At 43.4% G+C, this 23,687-nt stretch overlaps 1 protein-coding gene across 5 annotated transcripts in view; it reads left to right on the forward strand.

The window, feature by feature from the left end:
• Window positions 1–20,541, forward strand: part of NFATC2 (nuclear factor of activated T cells 2) — an 88,606-nt gene extending 68,065 nt beyond the window's left edge. For 2 of the 5 annotated variants that reach the window (XM_061375545.1, XM_061375547.1), the window contains exon 10: window positions 2,102–2,574. In XM_061375545.1, the coding sequence (XP_061231529.1) occupies window positions 2,102–2,349 (248 nt within the window). In that variant the 3' untranslated portion in view covers window positions 2,350–2,574. Of the gene's footprint in view, window positions 1–1,045; window positions 1,167–2,101; window positions 2,575–15,711; window positions 15,800–20,098 lie in introns of those variants that run through there. The other 3 variants (XM_061375550.1, XM_061375548.1, XM_061375549.1) reach the window with 3 other exon arrangements.
• Window positions 20,542–23,687: the final 3,146 nt, after the last annotated feature.

Below are 23,687 nucleotides of genomic sequence, written 5' to 3' on the forward strand. Positions count from 1 at the left end.
TGTAAAAATAAGGCCCAGCATTTTTGTAGATAAATGGTCACCAACCTAGGAACCTGTCCTTAGGACTTGGGGAAGTCCCTCAATTCAAGCTACTGGATAGGAAGTAATTATAATTTTGTACAAATTAATGTTTGCAAAGGCTGGCAGTAGTCTACGAACACTGGCCACTCTAGGCATTGGGTAGGTGCAGTGAGCAGACTGACTTGGTTTTAACCAGAACTGAGGCAAATCGAAGGAGGACTTTTAGCAGCTGCATTGTTTTAATTACATTGTGTTTTGTGGGTCTTTTTTCCTTAAAATTATGGTAAAATTTTTCTTGTCTGGTTTCTCCTCCACTCATTTTCATTTGCTTTAAAAGAAGTGCTGTCTTCTTCCCTGGAAAGCACCCTAAGATCCCGATTTCCAGCAGGCAAACCCAAGGGTGAAATTTTCAGCTAGGTAGGCTGATAACTCTTATCCTGAGATCATCCTGCAGCTTCATGCCTTCAAATAGCTTTCACTGTTTTCAGATGTGTTTCCTTTTTAAAAAAGTGCCATTGATTTTAATACAAATTTGAGCTCAGTATAAATGTTATAGTCTATAATTAAAGTAAAAAGCACACTAAACTGTTATGTCTATTTTAGAAATGAATATCCATGTGTTTTATACTTGGTTACATTTCATAGCTCTTCCCATCTTCAAAACCAGTGCAAGTTTTAGATCAAGATTAAGAATTGTCAGAAGTTCATGCTGTTCTGGTAATGGTCTTAGTTGAGATGTGGCATCAAATCTCCTCCAGCTTTTCCTGTCATGCCAAAAAGCATCTCTGCCTTTCAGAACCCAATGCGGAGCATGAGTGTCTCTGCAGAAAGGCTGGATGAAACCTCTCCCGCATGTGACATTCCAGTGCAGCTATCGGGCCATGCAAATAATCTAGCCCTTAATCACAGCTAGACTGTAACATTTACTAGCATTTCAACAGATTGTGGTCAATATAACAAAACATTCATTTTCTTCTATGTATGCAACAAGAGATGCACACAGTTGATGGCTGGTTTATTACAGGAAGCTTGTGTTGCCGCACACAGGCACACTGTGCTGAGGCCAGCTCAGTTTGGGAGGATCAGAGGCTGAGAACGAGAGTGATTAGCTGAGGGCAGCCTCTCCCCCAGCCACTGTAGCAGAGGTAACTCGCATCATGCCACACAGACCCAAAACCTCTCGAGGATTTTTCTCTTCACACTACATTCAGCCAACAGGCAGATGCACTGGTTATCTGGGGAGTCCCTGTCTGTGGCACCTGGACAAAAATGCTTTGGCAGACGCATAAGCAAGGAAATTAATTTTCTTGTCTTTAGAAAACAGTGCGCGCCATCACGCCTGGATAGATCGAATTTGTTATGATAGCAAAACAAGTTCTATGGAAACCATTGTGAACCCTGGAGCGAGGCTGCCCAGGAGAGTTGGGGAAAGCCGCTTTTGTTTGTTGTGCTTGGCATCATTTTGCTCTGGATGAAGATGCTTTAATTTTGTGGGGAGACCCAAGAGAGCATTCCTCTTTTTCCATACCAGAACGCCTTCCAAGCTGGCATAAACGTCCCCTCTTTCCAGCTGCTCCTTTCCAAACACACTGTGCCTCCTAAAGATAGTCTTTACAGTGGCTGGGGCTGGTGGAAAACATGAAGCCTGCATGGATTAGCACAGGAATTCATTTGGGCTGACGAATTGGGTTTCCCTCTATAAACAGCAGTAGTGTTTTCATCTTCTGGACAGCACAGCAAACTTCACGTCCTCTTGCTCCTTGCCCCGTCTCTCCCACTGCATCCAGGCCAGCCGTGGTAAAAGACACACTAAGGCCTGCTTATGGGGAATGGAAAACAGCACACATTTCAATGAGGTGTTTTCAACTATCTCCCTTCTCAGACAGGTTTTTTCCAACCCTTAAAAGAGGTGATAGGATTATTATTTTATTTTATTTTTCAGGTTGTTTTCCTTTCCAGATAAAAGGGAAATTAAAGTAATCCCCTCTCCACTGGTTTTGTGACTGTACAAGCAGCTCACATGAAGTATTTTCTTTACTTCTTTGTTTAACTTCCGCTACAATGTGCTATCATTTTGCAGGAGTTAGGGATTCCCAAAAGAGGATTTCTGTCTACCCCTTTTCCCTGGAGCTTTGGGCACACAGAGGCAGGGTGGCAGGAGCACAGCCCTGCACTGCATCACTGCCTCCAGGGCCTGCCCTAACCCTGCCAGTGAAGCACTCCCCCCAGCACACCATTGAACGCCTCTGCTCCAGCAAATACGCTTTTGTGTCATTTATACTTTCTTTTATAGCTTACTTGGTAAATATAATCATTATGGGTTATTAATCACCTGACACGGCTTCCATTATTGCTTGGGAGGGAAAGACACATGAAGGGCAATTACATTATCATGCTACATTTAGTGGTGGTTTGATTTACCTGACTATTCAGTAATGGTCCATGTCGCTGAGTAACTGAGCATGGGATTAGAATTGTGTGGATAGAAATGGGGGTTTGGGCTTCTGCTGTCAAATTGAAGAATTATTTAAGTAATAAACCCCTATAACTTAACTTTCCCTTTTCACATGTATAGCACACACTTCATTCAAAGTTTGTTCCTTGGAAATAAGTCTCAGCAAGCCCCCACCTCCATATAACACACTGCAGTCTCTCTTGTAGGCACTCTGGATCCGACCGTTCTGCTCTGGGATAAGGGGAAAGAAGAGAGGGTTATTGTGGCTTTGAGAGAGAGCAAGCAACTGAAATAGGCATGGGAGAAGCATACTGGAAGGAAAAGGTGCAAGGGTAAAAGGCATTACCTTCCTTCATGTGTACCTGCCCTGTTGCTGAATTGTGATCTTTTTATACAAAACACAGATTATACCCATGACAATATGGGATTTAAAAGAACAAACTGAAAAAAAGCAGAAAATATATAGAAAGACACTATAGCAATGCTGTAGTGTTTTGGAAGTTTATCGATTCACAGTATATTTATTATGCTGCAGTTCACAGTGTGAGCATTGCCAAGCATTCAGAAGTCAGGGTCAGGATTCTGTTGGCTGCAACTAAAATATATTCTTTGCCACATCATTTGATGTAGATACTTATGTGTACAGTTCTGATGTGCACTCTCATCTGATGTGGTTGTGATGGAGTTAAACATTGTTCCCTTTACGGCAATGAGGAGGCTGCCCAAGGGGAGCCCCTGCATGCTCCCAGGAGAGGAGGTGCTAGCCAGAACGTGGCTTTTCATGTACAGTTGCTTTAAGCAGGCTCAGTGGCTGCCAAGAGTTTTGCAGCTGGAGCATCAGCCACACTGAGCCCACGAGGAAAACAAAACCCAGCAGATTTCCAAACTACTAACAGCTGGATCCAGATGACATTTCTTAATCCACAAAAAATAAGAAAGAAGCCCAACCCAAACCAGCCGCTCTCACATTGCTCTCTGTCCCCTTCTGATGCTGCTGCAGTGCAGCGGCAGGACCAGGCTAGTATGTCGCACAAGAAGAAATTCAACAAGGGGAGGTTTGTGGGGCACCTATCACAAATGATGAGAGGGGCAAGAGTTCCTACTGGAGACAGTCGCTGTCTTGAACTGTACAAATGGCATCTTTGTAGCCAACTGCAGCCATCTGTATTCCGATCATCCTTCAGATTTCCACCAGGGACACAGTGACCAAATTCTCTCTGGAGACTCTGCTAGCTGTTGCTATTAACAGTGCTGAATTCCAGCCCAAATATAAACTGTGCTATTATTTTTAGGGTTGATTTCAGTCATGGTGAGGGGACCCACTGAGAGGAAAGCCTGTTGTGTGACCTGTGGCATAGCCAGGATGGATCGTGTTCTCCCTTCACTTTCTGTGTTTATGGACCCCACAGGGATCTTGGCTGCTGGCTTGGCCGTGAGGCATAACTGGTCTCTGCTTGATGGGACTCTTCCAATGTTAATGGTTGCTCCCAGATCACAATGGGAAGGTTTTCAGTTCCATGATGCTCCTTCAGCCCTCTCCTAGCACTCACTGCAGCATAAGCCTGCTCTGAAGTCACTATGGCTTAGCTGCCTGCTTAAACTCAAGCACATTTTTACCTTCTTAGCAGAAAAAGGAAAGCTTCTGGGGTAGTTTATTCTTTCCCACCAATAAAATACTTTCATTTTTAGGTGGCATTTTCATAGTACCTAGAATATTCCTTCCCCTTTACCAGGCACCAGCCTGTTTTGCTGCTGCTGGGCTCAGCAATGTTGTGGCCAGCAGGTAATTCCAGTGTGGTTTGAAGTATGGCAGATGCATTCCTGCAGTGCTGAGGAACATCATGGGAACCAATGCTGGCTGAGACAGGCTCTACAGCACATGCTGCAGCCCACAGCAAGTTCTCTAAGCCTCATGAGTTATGGGGGAGCACAGGTTAGGATGGACAGCTGTCCTGTTGCTTCAGCTGGGTTTCTTCTCACCATGGCTGTCACCACTGTCCTTCACCTACACACTGAGCAAAGCATAGCAGCTGGTGGTAGTCAGCCATCAGAGCTGTTCCCTAGAGCAGAGATTATAGCAGTGCTGTGCAGCGTTGTTGCTCCATGATGGTGGTGATGGTGAAGTACTGCATGGATACACTGTGGGCCTTCCTCGTGTTGATACTGCAAAGAGTGTGCAAGGAGTCAGCATTACATAAGCCTTTACTACTGCAAAAATCGTCCCATCTATACTTGGCATCCTAAAGGACAACCCCCAGTTCCTATCATACGACATCCTCTGTTGGTGTTCCCAAGCACTTGTACCATCTCATCTGTTAGGTAATGCTGGGTACAGCCTAGGCCAGATTCTGAGAGGTGATGCATGCTTGTCTCTGTGTGTATTTGATTTTTTACAAAATGGCTAGATGTATAATTCACAGTGATTTAATTGAGAGTTATCTACCAAAATCTGCCCTTGTGGAAGATGTCTGATGGCTTTATACTGTTTCATTATGCTGTGTGTGTGTTAGCTGGGGCATTTCATTGCTGTTGGCAGTCACTTTACTTCCAGGACCACTCAGAAAGAGTTATGGTGATCTTGGCCTTTAGCTTTGCTACTACTGTGTCTTCCAGCTGTCTGTGGCTAGTTCCCCAACTTAAGGACAAACAGTATTCCCATTCAGTCTGTGTTCAGAGCAGATGGCCTGCCAATTGCTTCCGAATGTGTTCTGTAGTCAGATGAGATCATATCAAACATAAGTAAGTTTTATCTTTATTTTAGGCAAGTTTTATCATGATGTGGTTCCAAAGCCTTCGTTGCTTGGTTGGAATTCACCCAGGAAGTGTAGCAATGGATGGTTAAATGCAGACTAATAGGTTCAATATGAGCTACAAATGCAGAGCCTGTGCGCTGGCTCTGCAAACTTGTGTAGGAGAAAGAACGCTGTCATACAGCTGATGAGAACTTGGGAGTGATTAGGATGGTCTTTCCAGGTACTTACAGTGTCTTGCAGCATGCCCTTGAGACACCGCAAGAAGCATAGTATTTCACCTCCTGCTTCGGTTGCATGGGGATACACACAGCTCTCAGACCTCACAGTTGGAAAATTTGGGATGGCTCATCATTAAATCCTGGGAAGGATTCCTTGGGGCAGTCTCTTTGGGTGTTCCTATGTCTTGATCTGGAATTGGGATGTGAGGTCTGGAAATAATTGAGGGCTAATTTTTGAACAAATGTAGGTTATTGCTGTTGTGGTGAGGTTGGGAATTGCCCAACTTCAATAGCGCCAGCTGCACTTCAGCTAAAGATAGTCACCTCAGCAGCTATTGGACATCAAGGAGCTCAGTTCTATTTCTGGTAATTAAATCCTTTTATTTCTTTCTTTTTCTTTTATCTTCTTTTTGAGAACAATAGTTTTCTCGTTTGTGCCATTGAGTCAAATTGAAAGTTTGAAGTCTTTGGATGATGCATATACCTTTTTCTTATTCTCTCAAGCTATTTACTGTCAGACGTTCCTGGCCTTTTTGAGGTGAGATGCAAAATCCGTCACAGTATCTGCTCCCATAGTCTTTTGCACTCCTTTTTCTAGTTAAAGGTGTCTCTTATAATTAGTTTGCTCTCTCCATTCGTAATGGTCTCTGATTTGTACATGTACTCCATAGTATTATGTATTACTTTCATAACTACATTATTTTCTGTTAGAAACCCTGCATAAATGAGAACTCTGTTGTGGCAGATGCTGTGTTGACTCCAAAGGAAAAAAAAAAAAAGCAGTTCCTGCCTCAGAGGACTGGCAGTCAAAGTGCAAAATAAAAGTTAACAGATGGATGTGGGCAGACACAGAGTATCTTGTATGTGGCACCTCCTTGACATTGTTATATGTGAATTATAGCACTCTGTCAATAACCACTTAAATATTTAATGGTCTGGATTCTTTCCAGCTAAACTGGGACTCATAACTGTAGCCCCAAAGTTAGGGCTTGGCTGTCCTGGACTCCCATTGCCAAGACTCACAGACCTGTCTAGTGGTGCCCATTGCTTCCTGTTGCCTGCAGAGGCAACCAGGGCTCCTAAAACAGTGCTCACCATTCAGTGCCTAGCAGAAAAGGGGGATAAATCTTACCCCAAACATTCATTTGCTGAAGGATGTGGAGTCATGATAGAAAAATAATCTGTGTACAAAAGTGATTTCATGTGTTTTTCACTAGGAACAGTGTGCCTACTGCCCATAGTCCTCTTTAAAATAATGCACATAAGAAACATATGCCGCCTTCGCGTTCGTTGTTCCACGGTTGTTTGTGAAAGCAGAGTAATTGCAAGCAGAAGGTTATTTGCATGCTGGTTCCAGAGGAGAGTTTGGTTTGTCTGGAAGAATTGTTCATAGCCACTTGTGCATCTCCCTTGTTACCTTGGACAGTGATTTTCTGATGGCTGTTTTCTCCTGAGAACCAGGCTCAAAATTCAGTTCAGACACGTTTGGAGGGAAACACAGTTTGCTGGAGAGGCCCAGATCCTGCAAGAACGCACAAGCCCTTCAGTGGGGATGCTTGCAAAGTTAAGACACAGCAGAAGATAAGATGCCAGAGAGTTAGAGCCAATAAATAGTTTTGTGGATTAATGGACACAAGCACTAGTGCTCAAGGGAGGAAAGAGATTATATTATGGACTGTTCATCCCCTGCAAAACTGCCTAAAGGGAAGGGTAATATGGTTTACTTCCCCTTAATTAAATATTTGTTAAATGGTTTGTTTCCTCTCAATTAAATATTTGTTCTGGTAGTTCCTTTGTGACAGAAATAAAAAAGCAGCAGCATTGCCTATTCTTGTTTCTTTCAGCTAATCCTGAACATGCTGTAACTCTTCTTCAGTTCCTACCCCCCAATTATTTCCTGTAAAAAATAGCTTTCTCCCATTTATTCTCTTTCTCTTCTTTACTGAAGCATTTTGCTGAATGACTCATATCTCCTCTTAGTAAATAGGTTAAGTCTAGGAGAATGATGAAACTGCGAAGTGACATGTGAATAAATAGTGCCACTGCTTGCGTGCTTTTCCTGCCGGCAGTTCTTATTTTAGAGGCATTGTGGTGTCTATTATCAATTTCATTAGCGTTTAAACCCTGAGGTGCAAGCTACTGTAAGAAAAAGTCATCGCCAACCTCCTTTGGTTTTGCTGTTTCTAATCTAAAAAAAGTATGTCTTAATGCCAGATGCCACTGCTTATCTCAGCATTTATGTAGCAAATCCGTAAGGTCCACACTGTGCACACAAAAATAGATGTGAGAACAGTTCACCCCTGTACTTCGCAGCAGCAGCAGCAGCTGCTGCAGAGTTAGATCAAGAGTCAGGAGTGGCAAAATGAAGACTTTCTTCAGGTTCAGTCCATCAGCCTAATATTTCTGTATTGATTTAGCCAAGTAATGTGATTTAAGAAGATGAACTCCTTCCCCTTCTGGTATAAGTTTTGTATATTTATTTATTATGTACATATTCTACTTGGGAGATTTCACTTGGTTAACTAAAAACTAAATACAGGCTTCATCTCTTCTGAGTAACTCGCTACCTATCAACTAGAGAGAGCCAACTGCATGACTCAAACACGTGTCCCTTCCCGTGCAATTTCAGCCAAAACTATCTGGCATCCGAGCACTGCAGAATGAAACTTGTATCTAAATATATGTGAGCAGAAAGAAAGTCAGTTAAAAAAAGACTTTGTTATGGAAAGCTACTACAAACCGAATCCACGGTGGCCTGGCGTTCCTCATCACACCCAGGCTGATCTAGTTTTCCACTTTCAAGGTACGCTTCCCAAAGCAGCTGCTGACACTCGTAAAAGAACTGCACATATTTTTGCAGTTCCTTTATGCCTTACATGTAGTGACTAAACAGATTTAATGGGTTTATCTAGTAAATAAACAGGATATTTATCACCATCTTAGCAAATTTAATAACACAAGAGGTTTTGCTTCATATTCATGTGGTTCCCAGCAGTGTCAATGTTAATATTCAGAGCCAGTTCTTTGTCAGGTAACCCATGAATGAGATTGGCAGTGCCTGGCACTGGATGCCACCCTGAATGTGTTCATTTTTAGTATGTGCAGCACAGTGGACGAGGCAGAAGGAAGGTTCTGAGAATGAGATTTAAAGAAACACCCCAGTTTGATGGCGTGCCTCTTCCCATTGTACCTATGCAGTGACTAAGATGCAACTTCTCCGAATTAGGGTTTTTACACCAGAGGGACTGAGCCTCCAGGTGGGCTCCGAGGGCTTCTCACAGTGATATGCTGCAGCCTAAGGGAGCAAGAGTGAAAGGGCATGAAATTGTGCCTAAATTGCCGTTTCCTGCTTGCCAGCTATGTGGCTTCCTCCTCCAGTCAATGTGTAGGCAGGGTTTGCACCTACCTTAGAATCTTCTGATAAAAAAATTGATGACTAAATACTGAAATCTACCAAGCAAACAAGAAATCACGCTCTGGAGCAAAAATTGCTCTTTCTCTTGCTGTTCCAGCCAACAGCCCAGGATGAGAAAGCTCGTGCATGTGTGTCCTACAAGTGCCACATAACCCCAGCTTCCTGATTCATGAAGAAGGTGCCTAGAAAGGTTAACTTACTGATTTCCAATAGACTCAGACAGGGATCAAATGGATTAAATAACTGAAAGCGCAAGTGGAACCAGCTGAGCCTTAGAAGTCCTCCATTCAGCTCATTTTAGGGCAACATTTGGCACCTCTTTCTCCAGGAGAGTATGTGAATTGTAAGCTATGTAGTTCTCCCATATATTCCTTGCACTTCAGATTTCAGTCCTCTTGCTACAGGGTCTCAGTAAACTGGTTTTCCAGTGAACTAAACAACCAGTTAACACCCAATTCTTTTCTTAACTGATTAACTGTGTGAAAGTCCTCTGGCAATGGAAGTGTAATGATTTTTTGCTAATCACTTACAGGTTCAGGTGCAACTTATTACTGATTTACAAAGATCGTGGCCACTTGTGTAACAAGCTGAAGTGAAGCATGGCAAACTGGGACAGGCACCCAACAGCTATGTGTGCAGCAAGTAGTACAGGGAGAGCAGCAGACATTTCACCTATCTCCACTGCTGCAAACTGCTTTGTTTCCCTTCCCTTGTAACTGGTCACTTTGCTTTCTGTTGCTGAGTAGGACTTGGCTGGAGGGAACTGCAGAGTAAGAACTTCTGTCCGAGGATAATTCATGTTAGAGATATTCCAGCCAATAAGCCAGCTTCGTTTGGAGCTTGGCTCAGATGCCTCTATACAAATGCCTGTAGCACGGGGAACAAACAAGAGGAATTAGGGATGTATGCACGTCTATGGGGTATGATATAATAGGCATCGCAGAAACATGGTGGGATGGCTCCTATGACTGGAGCGTTGGAATGGAAGGTTACAGGCTTTTTAGAAAAGACAGGCCCAGCAGGCGGGGAGGGGGAGTTGCCCTTTACATTAGGGATAGGCTGGACAGTATGGAACTCTATCTGGGACAGGTGAGCAGTTAACAGAGAGTTTGTGGGTCAGGGTTAAAGGGAAAACGTGATGGGAAACATTACTGTGGGGATCTGATACAGACCGCCTGATCAAGGAGAACCTGCGGATGAAGCATTCTGTAGACAGAGGAAAAGCCTCACGCTCACAGGCCCTTGTTCTCATGGGTGACTGTCCTGGGTTTAGCAGTAGCAGTCATTTTTCTCCTTCTTGGTAGCTGGTGCAGTGCTGTGTTTTGACTTTCGGGCTGGGAACAGAGCTGATAACAATGATGTTTTGGTTTGGCCAAGGACTTTGTGAGCCTCATGCTCTGCCAGGGAGGAGGAGAAGCTGGGAGGAAGCAGAGACAGGACACCTGACCCAAACTGACCAAAGAGGTATTCCATACCACAGCACATCATGCCCAGGAGGTAACGGAGAGTTACCCGGAAGGGCTAAGGACGGCAGGGTTGGAGGAGGTATTGGTTGGTGCTTGGTCGGGCTGGGGGGACGAGTTATCGATCAGCTGGTGGTGAGGTGTTGTATTCTCTTCCCTTGTTGTTTCCTTTATCATTACTGTCCTGGGTTTAGCAGTAGCAGTCATTTTTCTCTTTCTTGGTAGCTGGTGCAATTACTATTATTGGCGGTAGCAGTAGTGATTTGTGTTATACCTCAGTTACTAAACTGTTCTTAGCCCGTGGAAGTTGCATTCTTTTCAGTTCTCTTCTCCATCCCTCCAGGAGTAGGGGGAGGGCAAGAAGGGGGGAGATTGATTGAACAGGCTGTCTGGCTGGGTTTAAACCACGACAGTGACTTCAGCCACCCTGACATCTGTTGGAATGACGGTACGGCCCAGCATAAACAATCCAGGAGGTTCCTCAATTGTGTGGAAGACAACTTCCTTCTGCAAGTAATAGAGGAACTGACAAGGAGAGGTGCCATGCTTGACCTCCTGCTCACCAACAGGGAAGGGCTCATTGGAAATGTGACGCTCAAGGGCAGCCTTGGATGCAGCGACCACAAGATGGTTGAATTTGAGATCCTTAGGACAGTGAGAAGGGCATGCAGCAAGCTCACTGCCCTAGACTTCAAAAGAGCAGACTTTGGCCTCTTCAGGAACCTGCTTAGGAAGGTTCCATGGGATATAGCCCTAGAGGACAGGGGGCCCAAGACTGTTGGTTGGTCTTCAAGGATCACCTGCTACAAGCTCAGGAGTGTTGCATCCCAACAAGAAGGAAGTGCAGCAGGAGGGCCAGGAGACCTCCTTGGATGGATAAGGAGCTGCTGAAGAAAATTCAAATGAAAAAAGAGGCTTATAAAAAGTGGAAGCAAGGACAGGTGGCCTGGGAAGAGTACAGGGTTATTGTCTGGGAAGATAGGGACCAGGTTAGGAAAGCTAAGGCCCAGTTAGAATTAAACTTGGCTAGGAATATTAAGGATAACAAGAAGGGATTCTACAGGTACATAGCAAATAAAAAACAGACTAGGGAGAACATAGGCCCCCTCAGGAAGCTCTCAGGTGAACTAGCTACACAGGATTTGGAGAAGGCTGAGGTTCTGAATGACTTCTTTGCCTCGGTCTTCACTGGCAAAGGCTCTGACCACACCACCCAAGTCCTGAAAGGTGGATGCAGGGACTGTGAGAGTGAAGACCTTGGGCCCACTGTAGGAGGGTAACTGGTTTGAGAGCATCTTAAAAATCTGAACGTGCACAAGTCCATGGGTCCTGATGAAACCCATCCACTGGTCCTGAAGGAGCTGGCAAATGAAGTTGCTAAGCCGATGGCCATCGTATTTGAGAAATCATGGCAGTCAGGTGAAGTTCCCGACAACTGGAAAAAGGGAAATATAACCCCCATTTTCAAGAAGGGGAAAATGGATGACCCGGGGAATTACAGACCAGTCAGTCTCACCTCTGTGCCTGGCAAAATCTTGGAGCAGATTCTCCTGGAAGGCATGCTAAGGCACATGAAAATCAGCAAGGTGATTGGTGACAGCGGGGAAATCCTGCCTGACCAATTTGGTGGCCTTCTATGATGGGGCTACGGAACTGATGGAGAGCGGTAGAGTACTTGATGTCATCTACCTGGATTTGTGTAAAGTGTTTGACACTGTCCCACACGACATCCGTGTCTCTACATTGGAGAGACATCAATTTGGTAGGTGGACCACTCAGTGGATAAAGAACTGGCTGGATGGCCGCACACAAAGAGTTGTGGTCAATGGCTCAGAGTCCAGCTGGAGACCAGTAACGAGTGGTATCCCTCAGGGATCGGTGTTGGCACCGGTCTTGTTCAGCATCTTCGTCACTGACATGGACAATGGGATTGAGTGTGCCCTCAGCAAGTTTGCTGATGACACCAAGCTGTGTGGTTCGGTTGATACACTGAAGGGAAGGAATGCCATCCAGAGGGACCTTGACACACTTGTGAGGCGGGCTGATGCCAACCTCATGAAGTTTAACCATGCCAAGTGAAAGGTCCTACACCTGGGTCAGAGCAATCCCAGGCAAAGAAGAGATTCAGAGCAGCCCTGCGGAGAAGGACTTGGGGATGCTGGTCGATGAGAAAATGAACATGAGCCAGCAGTGTGCGTCTGCAGCCCAGAAAGCCAACCGTATCCTGGGCTGCATCAAAGGGAGTGTGACCAGCAGGTCGAAGGAGGTGATCTTGCCCCTCTACTCTGCTCTTGAGACCTCACTTGGAGTATTGTGTGCAGTTCTGGTGTCCTCAACTTAAAAAGGACATGGAACTGTTGGAACAAGTTCGCAGGAGGCCACGAGGGTGATCAGGGGCTGGAGCACCTCCCGTATGAAGATAGGCTGAGAAAGTTGGGGCTGTTCAGCCTGGAGAATAGAAGGCTGCGTGGAGACCTCATAGCAGCCTTCCAGTATCTGAAGGGGGCATATGGGGATGCTGGGGAGGGACTCTTCATTAGGGACTGTAGTGACAGGACAAGGAGTAACAGGTTCAAACTTAAACAGGGGAAGTTTAGATTGGAAATAAGGAGGAAATTCTTTCCTGTAAGGGTGGTGAGGCACTGGAATGAGTTGCCCAGGGAGGTTGTGAATGTTCCATCCCTGGCAGTGTTCAAGGCCAGGTTGGACAAAGCCTTGGGTGATATGGTTTAGAGCAAGGTGTCCCTGCCCATGGCAGGGGGGTTGGAACTTGATGATCTTAAGGTCCTTTCCAACCCTAACTATTCTATGATTCTATGACTAAACAAAAGCAAAGGGTTGCTTGCCGAAAAGAGGTTATTCAGGCTATCAACTGTCTGGGGATACCAGTCCCAGACTTCTTGCACAATCAGTGGAGAGAACATCTGTGAAGCTTCTCAGAAGTGATACCACAGCATCTCCCAGGACAAGACATCTGGGGCTGAGGGATGCTCCTTAGTCTCCTGACTTTAGATGCCATACAGCAAAGTCGGAACAGGTCACTGTCTCCAAAGCGCTGTCACCTATGTTGGCTCAATTTCCTGATAGAAATACTAACTGGCATTTGTAGGTTTAAAGGTTTTAGGCTGGTAACATAAATTGTTGCCTATTAGTATTTTTTAGAGTGCCTAGGTGAGCTCGGCACCTCATGCATTTGGTGGTTTGAGATCTAGATTACTTAAGGACTTTAAAATATCCCTGTAGGGACTTCAGAAAATGATTGCGCTCTACTATATCCACACATCTAGTACAGGCTCATTCAATGCACGTCACCATTTGGGGCTTTTTTCTGTTATCTAGGCATATATTATTGAAGTTTCCTGAGTGTGACCTTTGCAATCTTTCTGCGTTTTTCAGACCAAAGCAAGTCAATAATAAATCTGATCCTTCAGGGCTACCATGGACTTGGCCAGGGCCATATGGCAAGATAATGATACAGGAGAGGTACAGGCCCCAGGGTCCCACTGTCCAGTCTTCTGCTTTAACCACTAGGTCTTGCTTTTTTTTCAATGCAGGCTGTTGGGATCTTTACTGGAATTGCACTGGTAATAGTGAAAGTACTTAGAAAATCCTTGCAGTTTCTGGGGTAGTGTCACAGACAGATTCGTATGTTATTTCCTTGGTAGTTTTGCTGTGTAGTACATTTAGGATACTGATCATTTTTAATTTGTTTTTAGCAGAAATGCTGTCTTTATTTTCTGCTCTTTTCTTACAGGCACACATAGCTTCCTGTTAAAGATTTTGGGTAGGATAGTACCATAGATACTGATAATTTTATCTGTGCAGCTTACTCTGTAACTAGATTGAAATATAAGGGAAGGATATGTAAATGTCAGCAGTGAAATCCAGATCCTGTGAATCACAAGGAACTTAGATATTGATTTCAGTTGGGAAAGGCTTCAGCCAAAAATATGCATTTTATTTAGATCCTGTTTTCCATCAGATATCTATGTTATGCTGTTAAATTCATGGAAAGATGCCGATGGGTTTTGCGTCTATTGAAACTATTATAGCAAAAATGCATCGTGGGACTTGAATTGCCACTTAGTTTGAGATTAGGAACATCTTCCAAGAGTTTGCTTAATTCATGGAGATGACCTGATTGCTGTTGGCCTGGATGGTGTAGAAGAGGTGTATAGTTTACACAGACCTCATAGATTACAAGCAGCACAAGGACGGAAGGATGTGGGGTGCATCTATGGGCATTATTTCAATAGCAGTAAAATTTCTTTTGATGTAAAGAAAAGTAAAGCTTTACAGCCACATGCCTCATAGATGTTCTGTGTCCTCATTTACCAGAAAAAAAGCCTTTCAATTCTGTTGATTTATAAAGCAACCCCTACACATGCACCCAGTGTTTTTCCCCAACACAGTCTGTTGGGTTTGGGCTCCTTGTGCCTGATATACCTAAGTTTGTATTTACCAGTCAGTTAGTTGCTCTGCTTGCATGTGCAAAAGCTGATTTTCCAGGGTGCAGAATATAAAATAGGCTGTGTACTGAGTTGTAGGTTCCAGTGTGCAATCTGTGGGAGCCAAGTAAAATATTTCTTTTCTATATATAGTCACCTGAAATCCAGCAGCAAAGATACTTCTGAATCTTGCACTCAGAACTAGCTTAGTTTTTAAGAGGCACTTTTCCCTCCATAATATTGCAGCTTCTTTAATTTCCACATGGTTCTGCAGGCATGCCAAATGCTCTGGTGATGAATTTAAAAGAAATCTAAAAAGATCAGACAAAACTGAAACAGAATTTTAAATATTGCCATTTTATGAGAAATAAAAATCACCTTATTTCTGTTGGAAGCAAAGACTGTAACTTCCATAATTTCTTTGCACATATCTTTCCTGTTCTTTACAATTAAAGTGCTTTACATGGCCACTGTGGTTAGATCTGTTATTTAAAAGGGACTGACTTTTGATCTGGCATAAACGTGTCATGCTTGATTTGGGCCACTAAGATGCTAATATAACTGAATTTTGGAAAAGGCAGTGACTAGTCTTTGACCTGACTTCCAGCATGGACCTCCTGTGCCTCTGAAGTCTCAAGATCAAATTATCACCATTTTGCATGTTTTGTGATCAATTCAGGAGTGTAATTTTTTGCATACTTACTTTTAGATAATATCAGTTGAGAAAAGAGGGGGAAAAGTAAAACCTAGTGCTGGATCTGAGCAAACAAAAAGGTCAGCGGTTAAGTTCTGCCTTATGTATGGTATGTGCTGAAATGTCCTTTTAATAAATTAAACCACCAAATGAAAGAGTAGCTGAAAACTGTAACATTTGGCCTTGCGACACAGGTCAAAGGTTACCTTTTTTTCTCAAAAATGGTTTTGCAAATCTTTTTCAGAGCTGATAGATACACACCTTAGCTGGATACAAAACATTATATGAGAAAGAATGGCTGTGATCTTTGATCCAAGCAATCAAAAAGAAAGGTAATTAGTGTTTTTCTGCCTTTTCTCCAGCTGTGTGTTTCTCTTAACCTTTTATTTATTTTTTATAATTAAAAAGTCATGCCCCTTTTTATTTGGCTTAAAGGGGTTTTTTTCATCCTTTTTCTTCCCCACTTGTGTACCACAGAGCTGTCCTGAAGTAGCTGGGGCCTGGTGGGCAGGGAAGGAGAGACGGGGTTGTGCATGCTGGGCTAAAGCATCCTGTTCTTCCCTGGCAGCATCCAGAACTGTGTTAGGACCATGGTTTGCCTGGTCACGTTTGGAGGGCACACTAAAAATTCAGGGTTCAGCTTTCTTCCCCAGCCCCTGTTATGCCTGTAGTTCCTCCCTGCGTGCCTTGTGTTTGCTTTGCATGTAAAATGCTTCTTGGCCACGTCAGTGGCACAAACGTGGAGTATCGCAGGATCCCTGCCTGGTGCAGGGAGGAGCCCACTGGAGCTGAGCTTTGCCTCCTCTGATGAGACCCTCGGTCTTGCAGGATCCCCAAAGGGCGCAAGACCCCAGCCACTACCACAGGTACGGTGCTGTGACAGCATCGACTTCATCGGTGTTACTCCAGACATACACGTGGAGTAACTCTAGTGACGTTGTTATTCCGACACGTGTGTGAACGTGTGTGCATGCATGCTGATGACTGTGTGTGCATATATATAATCAATTACAAGGAGCCTGACTCATTGCCAGCTAAAATTGGAGGCTGTTTTCTGTCTCTGGACTACTGGTTGAAGCTCGGTATTTAATACAACCCACTATCATCCCGCAAGTGAATACACTCCAGATTTCTATCTGAGAGGATGTGAATTAGAGTCTTAAATGTCTTTGAGGACTGGAGCCTGAGAGGCTGACTCTAACCCATCAAAGATGAGTGATTAGAGGAATGCAGACATCCTCCCATGATTTCAGCCAGCCCCTTGCATTCAGTTAACTTGGGGATCTCCAAGCACCAGGGCTGTTGTAATATTTATACAACAGCAGTATCTAACAGAGGATATGCTGAAGAGATTCAGGCCTCACTAGGCATTTCCTTGGTCAGCTGTAGTTTCAATATCCTTTTTTATGATTCAATCTTTCATTATCTTTGCATATGTCCTCATGGCTCCATTTAATCAGTTCTATCATTAAATAGATCAATAGCTGTGTGTTCTAGAGCTGCCACATGCCAGGCACCTTAAATAACAATATTTTATTTATTAATCACATAATGTCCGTTTCTTCTCAGGTAGCAATGGGCAAATAATGAGAACTGATACTTGGGATACATTTTGACCATGCTACCAACAAAGATAGGTGGGAGTTCAGAACAGCAAGTTCAGCCCATGAGCTCAGCTTCCTCTGAAGTTTAGATATGTCTCAGAGTACTGATTTTGTTCAATCTACTTTTGAAGCCCAAGTCACTGAGATTACACCTGGATCTGGATCCATCAGCTCCCAAATCTGGAGCAGATGACCAAAGATGTGTGATTTCACTAGACTTGGTCTGGAGGTGATTCCAAGATGTGAGGGAGATACTTGCCTTGGGATCCATTCCTGTTATGTTTATGTATTCATTAGATTTAGGGGCTCTGGTTGTAGATTAGGACTTTTTGTGTTAGGACAGTCATTGACTTACACATCTTTCCCTTATAGCTCCCAGACTAGTGTTGCCGAGCTTAAACTGCACCTAACTACCTCACCACTTGGCTTTAGGTGAAATTCAGGATGACTACAGGATGTTCAGGCCCACTGATACAGGAAGCTCTCTGGTTATTCAAATGCTTACAACAAAAACCCAGTTTGCTGCCTGTAAGAGCTTGCCCAGAGAGAGCCTGGCTGTGCTCGAGCATGGTCCTGCAGCCCATCTATGGGGTTAATGTTTCATACAGTTCCCATGCAACTCTTCATCTCTTTTCTGACTGTAGTCCCCCTATAACCTCAGCCTACAAAACCCACTGCTGACCTCCCATGCAGCACACAGGAGGGAAAGTGAAGTTTGCAGGCTGAGTAAGCCTTTTTCCACAGCATCTAACCTGCCTGGAGCAAGCAAGAGAAGGTCCCTGCACTAGCTGGGCTCCAGGCTCGTGGTCTGTTGTTGCTGCATGATGGATTTCACTTTGCCTAAAGCCAGGCTGAGAAACTGAACCAAAACCAGGCTCCTCAAAAGGCTGTAGTAATTAATGGTAACTCCATGTAATTACCTGCTCGTTTTTCACTTACTAGTTAACCCTTCCTAGACAAAGATGACTGTTGGTTCTGGTATTTCCACCAGCGGTGGCTGTGTTAAATGAAATGTATTCAGTCACACACTGCACTTCTGGCATGCTGACTGCTCAAACGTGTTGATAAATAGATCAGCCTGCAGTCTCAGCCCACTTGTCTTTAGAAAGGAAATGACCCTGTAAGAGTGGGTGCCCACTTCTTTTACCTCACTGCTATTTTTAGCTGAGGCTGTGAAAAATTTCCATTGAAGACCTGCTCCTCTCATTTCCTGGGTAGAGCAAACAGGAAGCTCTTCTGACTGAGCTGAAGGAGGGGTTTTGCCTGAAAGTGGACCAACCTCACCTCCCACTGGTTGCTTGCTTGCACTGCAGAGCAGCAGCACGCCGAATACCCCATACGTGCTTTATTAGCAAGAATTCACCCAAAAGGCTCATAGAAGCCTGCAGGTGATTGTGGCAGGTAGAAAGCTGGGCAGCAGGAGAAGACAGGAGTTCTGCTCTCAGCCATTCTTTTTCATCCATCCAAGAGGCTGGAATTAGAAAGAGCTAAACTCTGGGCTGTTAACAGTGGGAGTTTTGACCATGGAGGGATGGAAACTGCCTCCCGTGGCACAGGCTACAAGGCCCTTTAAGGAGAATTTAGTGTACCTGGATATGCAGGCTCCCTGTCCTCCCATCAAGCAAGCACCTAGCCATGATGTGTGTGAGTACTTAGTCCTTGAGTACAGCCCACCTCAGCAGACATCCATACAGGGATGAGATGGAGCTTTGCGTATAACACAGAATTTACTTTGTCTGAGATAAATGACATTGCATGTAGACTGGAGAGAGACTTCAGATTACTAGTCAGAACTATTAAAAACCAGTACATGTGTTCTCCCTTCCCAGAGACAGTAAGAGATTGGCCACCATGTCTTTTAACAGTGGGAAGTGGTGAAATACTATGTTAATTTTTTTATTAGACATTTGTTAGATATGGGCCTAAATATGGAGGAGTCCTAGAGCTATATACCTGAGGGAGGATTAATCAGTCTTGGGTGAGGGTCAGCTTTGGTTTGAGTCCTTGTCTTAGCCCTTAAATATCAGCAGGAAGAAGTCATTTAAATCTGGGGCCTGAAACCTTAGAAAATTTGGTCTTCTGGTTTTAAGGCAAATTTGTCAAAGTAGAGAACCAGTTTCCAAACTGTGGACCCCCTTGGTGAGTACAGCACCAAGGAGCTGCATGTGAAATGGAGCCCCCAGACAGGCAGTTCTGGTGTTTCTGAATCAAAGTACCCATGTTCTAGGTCTCTCCTAATGGAATTGCAGCCTAGAGAGATTTGCTATTCCAGGAGGTACCAGGGGATGCTTTAGGCGAGTAAGTGTGAGAGGAGAGAATGGCTGTTGTAGATAACATGTAATATTGTTCTGAGTTTTTAAACAGAGAACAGAGTTCTTCAGTGTCTTCTCTGGAGCTTTATTAACAAGCCTCTTGGTATCACAGTGGTGCATGGAAGTTTGCTTATGCTACAGTCTGCAAACAAACTGTAATAAAAATGTAGAGTGAATGGAGTATACAGCAATACTGAAAAACCAACCAAACAAGAAACCCACAGAAAAGCCACTTTTCCACCTGAATTTCAATCTTTGTATTCTCATCACTGTCCATTTTCTTTTCTCCAAACCTGGCCTTTTTCTTTTCAAAATATTCTTATTTCAGCCTACTGAAGATGTTAAGGTGCTCAGAGACTTACAGGTTTTCCCTTTTTACGTTGTGTAAAGGAAGTGTCTGTGAAAGAGGGAAGGCGTTGTGTACATAACGGATGTAGCATGTACTGGAGACATGGTGCAGCTTCTCAGTTGTGTTTTTATGGTACTCGAAGCATGCTGAATGCAGTGTAAACCCCCTCTCTCTGCTCTTTCTCCTGTGCCTTCCAAAAATATGTAGTCTGGGTAAACAGGACTAAAAGGTTTTGGTTTTAATAAAGTTATGTTATAAATACAGAGGGGATGTTTTCAGCTGAACAGCAAACTGCCCACAGATTGCTTTTACTTCTTGTGATTTGGAAAGCGCTCTAATATTTCTTTGTCTTCTTTTATTTCACAGTTAATGAAATTATCAGGAAGGAATTTTCTGGACTCCCTGCCAGAAATCAAACATAGAAGAAGAGATCTGTGAGACAACTTTTACTGAATCCTTCCATAACTGACCTCTTAGATCCTTCCAATGCCCCTGCAACCTCCTGCTTCCTTAACTCTTCATCTCAAGGCACCAATTCAATGCAAGGAACAATGTATTGGCATCAAGCTGACAGCCTTGACTAAGCAACTTGCCACCTCTCTCTGTAAACATTGAGAAGGACACCCTTCCTTTCGTCCAAAGATCATATTGTTCTCATGTAACAAAGCATCTGTCTGAGGAAACTCTTCAAGCCTGCTGCGAAATATCTGTCTATATCAATCTATCTTAGTAATAAGGGAGAAGGGATATGTCACTCCTGAACACAGCACAAAGCAAGCGAGGTTATATCTTAGTGCTTATTTGGGTGGGGTGGGAAATGGGGGAAGAAAGAGTAATATATTCTATAAAAGAATAACACCAATTTGCGGTTCACTAACAATGACTTGCCCTCCAGGTCTCAAAGCCCTTTTAAGACATTTTATTGCTGTAGGGAACTGAGGCAACCCGAGCTTGCTGAGCCTTTATCCAACCTGGGATCAAAAGCCATTTTTCTCTGACTCTGAGCACTGTGATCAGGATTTCAAACAGTAGATGTCAGCTGAATCCAGGAGTTTTCTTCATTTTTCTTGTCAGACTGGATAGGAGTTTGAAGGAGAGGGGTGCTCACAGAGAACCAGTGAAGAGAGCAATTCAGCACCTGTAACACCTGTCTCAAGGTAAAACAAACCCAGATAAAACAGAGGTTACTATATAGGAGTCCCAGTAAATCCAAAGAGTTTATTATTGATCCTCATTAATGTTTAGGCATTGTATGAACACACCTTATTTTCTCTCTGATGAATTGTTGTTGTTTCTTTTCCTCTAGAACCTGTTTCTTTTCATATAGAACCTACTATTGGCTTGTAACTTGTCTCATTTAGCAGCTGTAGCATTTAACCACACAAGCTGCAGAGGAAAATAATTGCATCTTACAGAAGTCATCAATTGCATGTTACAAAAGCCATATGTTACAGAAAAAAATACACACTTACTTATATTCACCTTGTTTCTTTAGCTTTGCAAAGCTACCAGCAGTTTCTCAGAAGGTTAAATTTCCATGTGAGTTAGTATGTTTGTTATGTTCTGCTTCATGTGTTAGAATATACTGTACTGGCACATGCTTATCACGATAAAGGATAACCGCTGCCATCTGCAGTTGTACAGCTAGCAAGTTTATAACATTTTGGTGTGGCATTACTACCACAGTGTGATAAAAAGGCATCATGAGTGGATAATCAATGTACAGTAGAAGATAGCAATAATATTGTAGGAAAAACATAGTAATCTTTTCTGGTTTTGTAAATGAGGAATGCTGATATCTTTAAGAGTGCAGAGCGTGATCTCTGTCCTAGGAAATGCAGTGGAACTACCCTGTTTTCAGTTGTTTCACAGTAAACTTTGCTGAATACCAATGTGCCCACATGCTCACAGCAGGAATTAGGTTGTATGAATACAGCAGACCAGAAGAGCAGCTGCATAATTTGTTCCCCAGTAGTGCAGAAAGATCTCGCACAACCCTGCAGAGCACTTGGTTCAACAGAAATCATTTCAGGAGTGTTGAGAATAATATATTTTGTACCACTAAAAGCTGGCATTTAAATTCTGCAAAATCTTCAGAGTGGGAGACAGAAGCATTAGACTTTCCAGAACACCTGAGCTAGGTAGGCTCAGCTATAATCTTGTATCTTAAACAGAAATCTGAATTTCACAAGAGCAGCTCTAATCTCTGGATTTAACCAAGCCTAGATCCAGAACCAGCACAGAGACTTTCCTGACTGCACATCCCAAACTGGTATTAGTAACACAACCTGGGGGGATTTGCTCTTTTTTTCCCCCCTGGAAGTACTGCTAACACCTCCCAACAGCACCAGAATAAGCTGGTCTTCTTTGTGAGATTCGAATCTTCTGTCACAAAATGAGTCCCCTGTATCCCAACACCAAAAAGTGTCTCATGCTGGTGCTTATATTGTGAGCTGCATACAGTAGGAATGGCAAGATACCGCAGTGCCTGCAGAGGTTAAAATGGCTCTTTTATTGCTGACTTCTACAGAGAGAAAACTGAGGCTCAGACTAGCTGAGAGGACTTCTGCTCAGGGGAATTACTGATTGTAGTATACAACACTTGTATAGTGCTTCAACTGGCTCACATGCCTCAAATTAGCTACTTTGGACTGTTTTAAAACTGCCAGTGCACCAAAACCTGACATATAGTATGGATTTTTAATGCAGTCTGGTGGTTTTGACAATTTAAAAGAAATCCTCAGGACAGAAGTTGCCTGTCAGAAGTTCTTTGCTGCAGCTGAGTAAAAGAACAGATGAAACGTGTCTGCTGGTCCCACAGCACTCAAGCTTGGACATATCAAAAAAGACCATTTAATTTGTCCTGATCCAACCTGTGAAGTATAGGGGAAATTTAAAACAAACCAAGCCAAAAAGCCCTTCAGAGAAAAAAATCCCCAAATAGGTGACATACATAAACTTTTCTCTTGCTGGATTTTAACTAGGATATCAAACAACATAAAGGGCTTTTCAAATCAGAAGGCGCACTGATGTTGTTTAAAAATATTTCTGCTTATTTGGTGATTGTCCATAGCAACTGCTTATCAATAGTCCTCTGTATGCAGCTGAATGGCTGATCTTGAAGTCAGATAACACACAGCAAATGCACTGGCAACCTTCCTGCTGCAGCGTGTGATTGCAGTATGTAAGTTCGTGATGCAGACTGAGTTTTACTTCTATATTTTGCCACTGTCCCCCACTGATCATTTAAACATCTTCCACCTCTTTTTACTATACAGCATAAATGTGTATAGCAGACAAGAAAAATGTGGACTCATAGCAAAGGCTTTTCAGCATTCTAAGGGACCCAGGCAGGCAAAGCCCTGAGCCCCTGCACTGCTCCATCAAAACTACTTTGCAGGATGCATCCATGAAACATGCGCTCTTTAACCAACAGACAAGTTTTCCACTGCTCTTCTGTGTTCCTTCGGGCACTCTGCTGTAGAGAGGGGGAGAGGGCTTGTTATTTAATGGGCTATGAGCGCTTTACTCGTGCCTGCAGTAGTTGTGTTTCTTCCTCGTTTTTAATGCATAGATGTTAATCTGTGTGTTTGTGTCAGTGCATATACATATATATTTATATAATATAACCATATATACCTATATGGATATATTATATACATATAATTATATATGAACACACATTTCCCTCCCCCCACAATTACACACTTGGGGCATGATCCTGTAATTGGCTCCAGTTGGCCAGACATAATGCAGGCACACAAAGCCAGCTACTGGATCGAGGGTTCATAAAATGTATATAATATAGACTACATTTTAGTGGTTTTATTTACAGCTAAGTGAGATCAGGCTGTGCTACTCTATCTGCTCTTACATGCAGCCATTAGTTGAATAATACAGTTTTAACCAATTTTATATTTATTTCCAGAGACAAGGACTATCCTCAGACATAGCG

This window comes from Neopsephotus bourkii, unplaced genomic scaffold (assembly GCF_033783945.1).
Source record: "Neopsephotus bourkii isolate Nb327-2 ecotype Australia unplaced genomic scaffold, CSIRO-AGI_Nbou_v1 NB_1663, whole genome shotgun sequence".
Lineage (NCBI taxonomy): Eukaryota > Metazoa > Chordata > Aves > Psittaciformes > Psittacidae > Neopsephotus > Neopsephotus bourkii.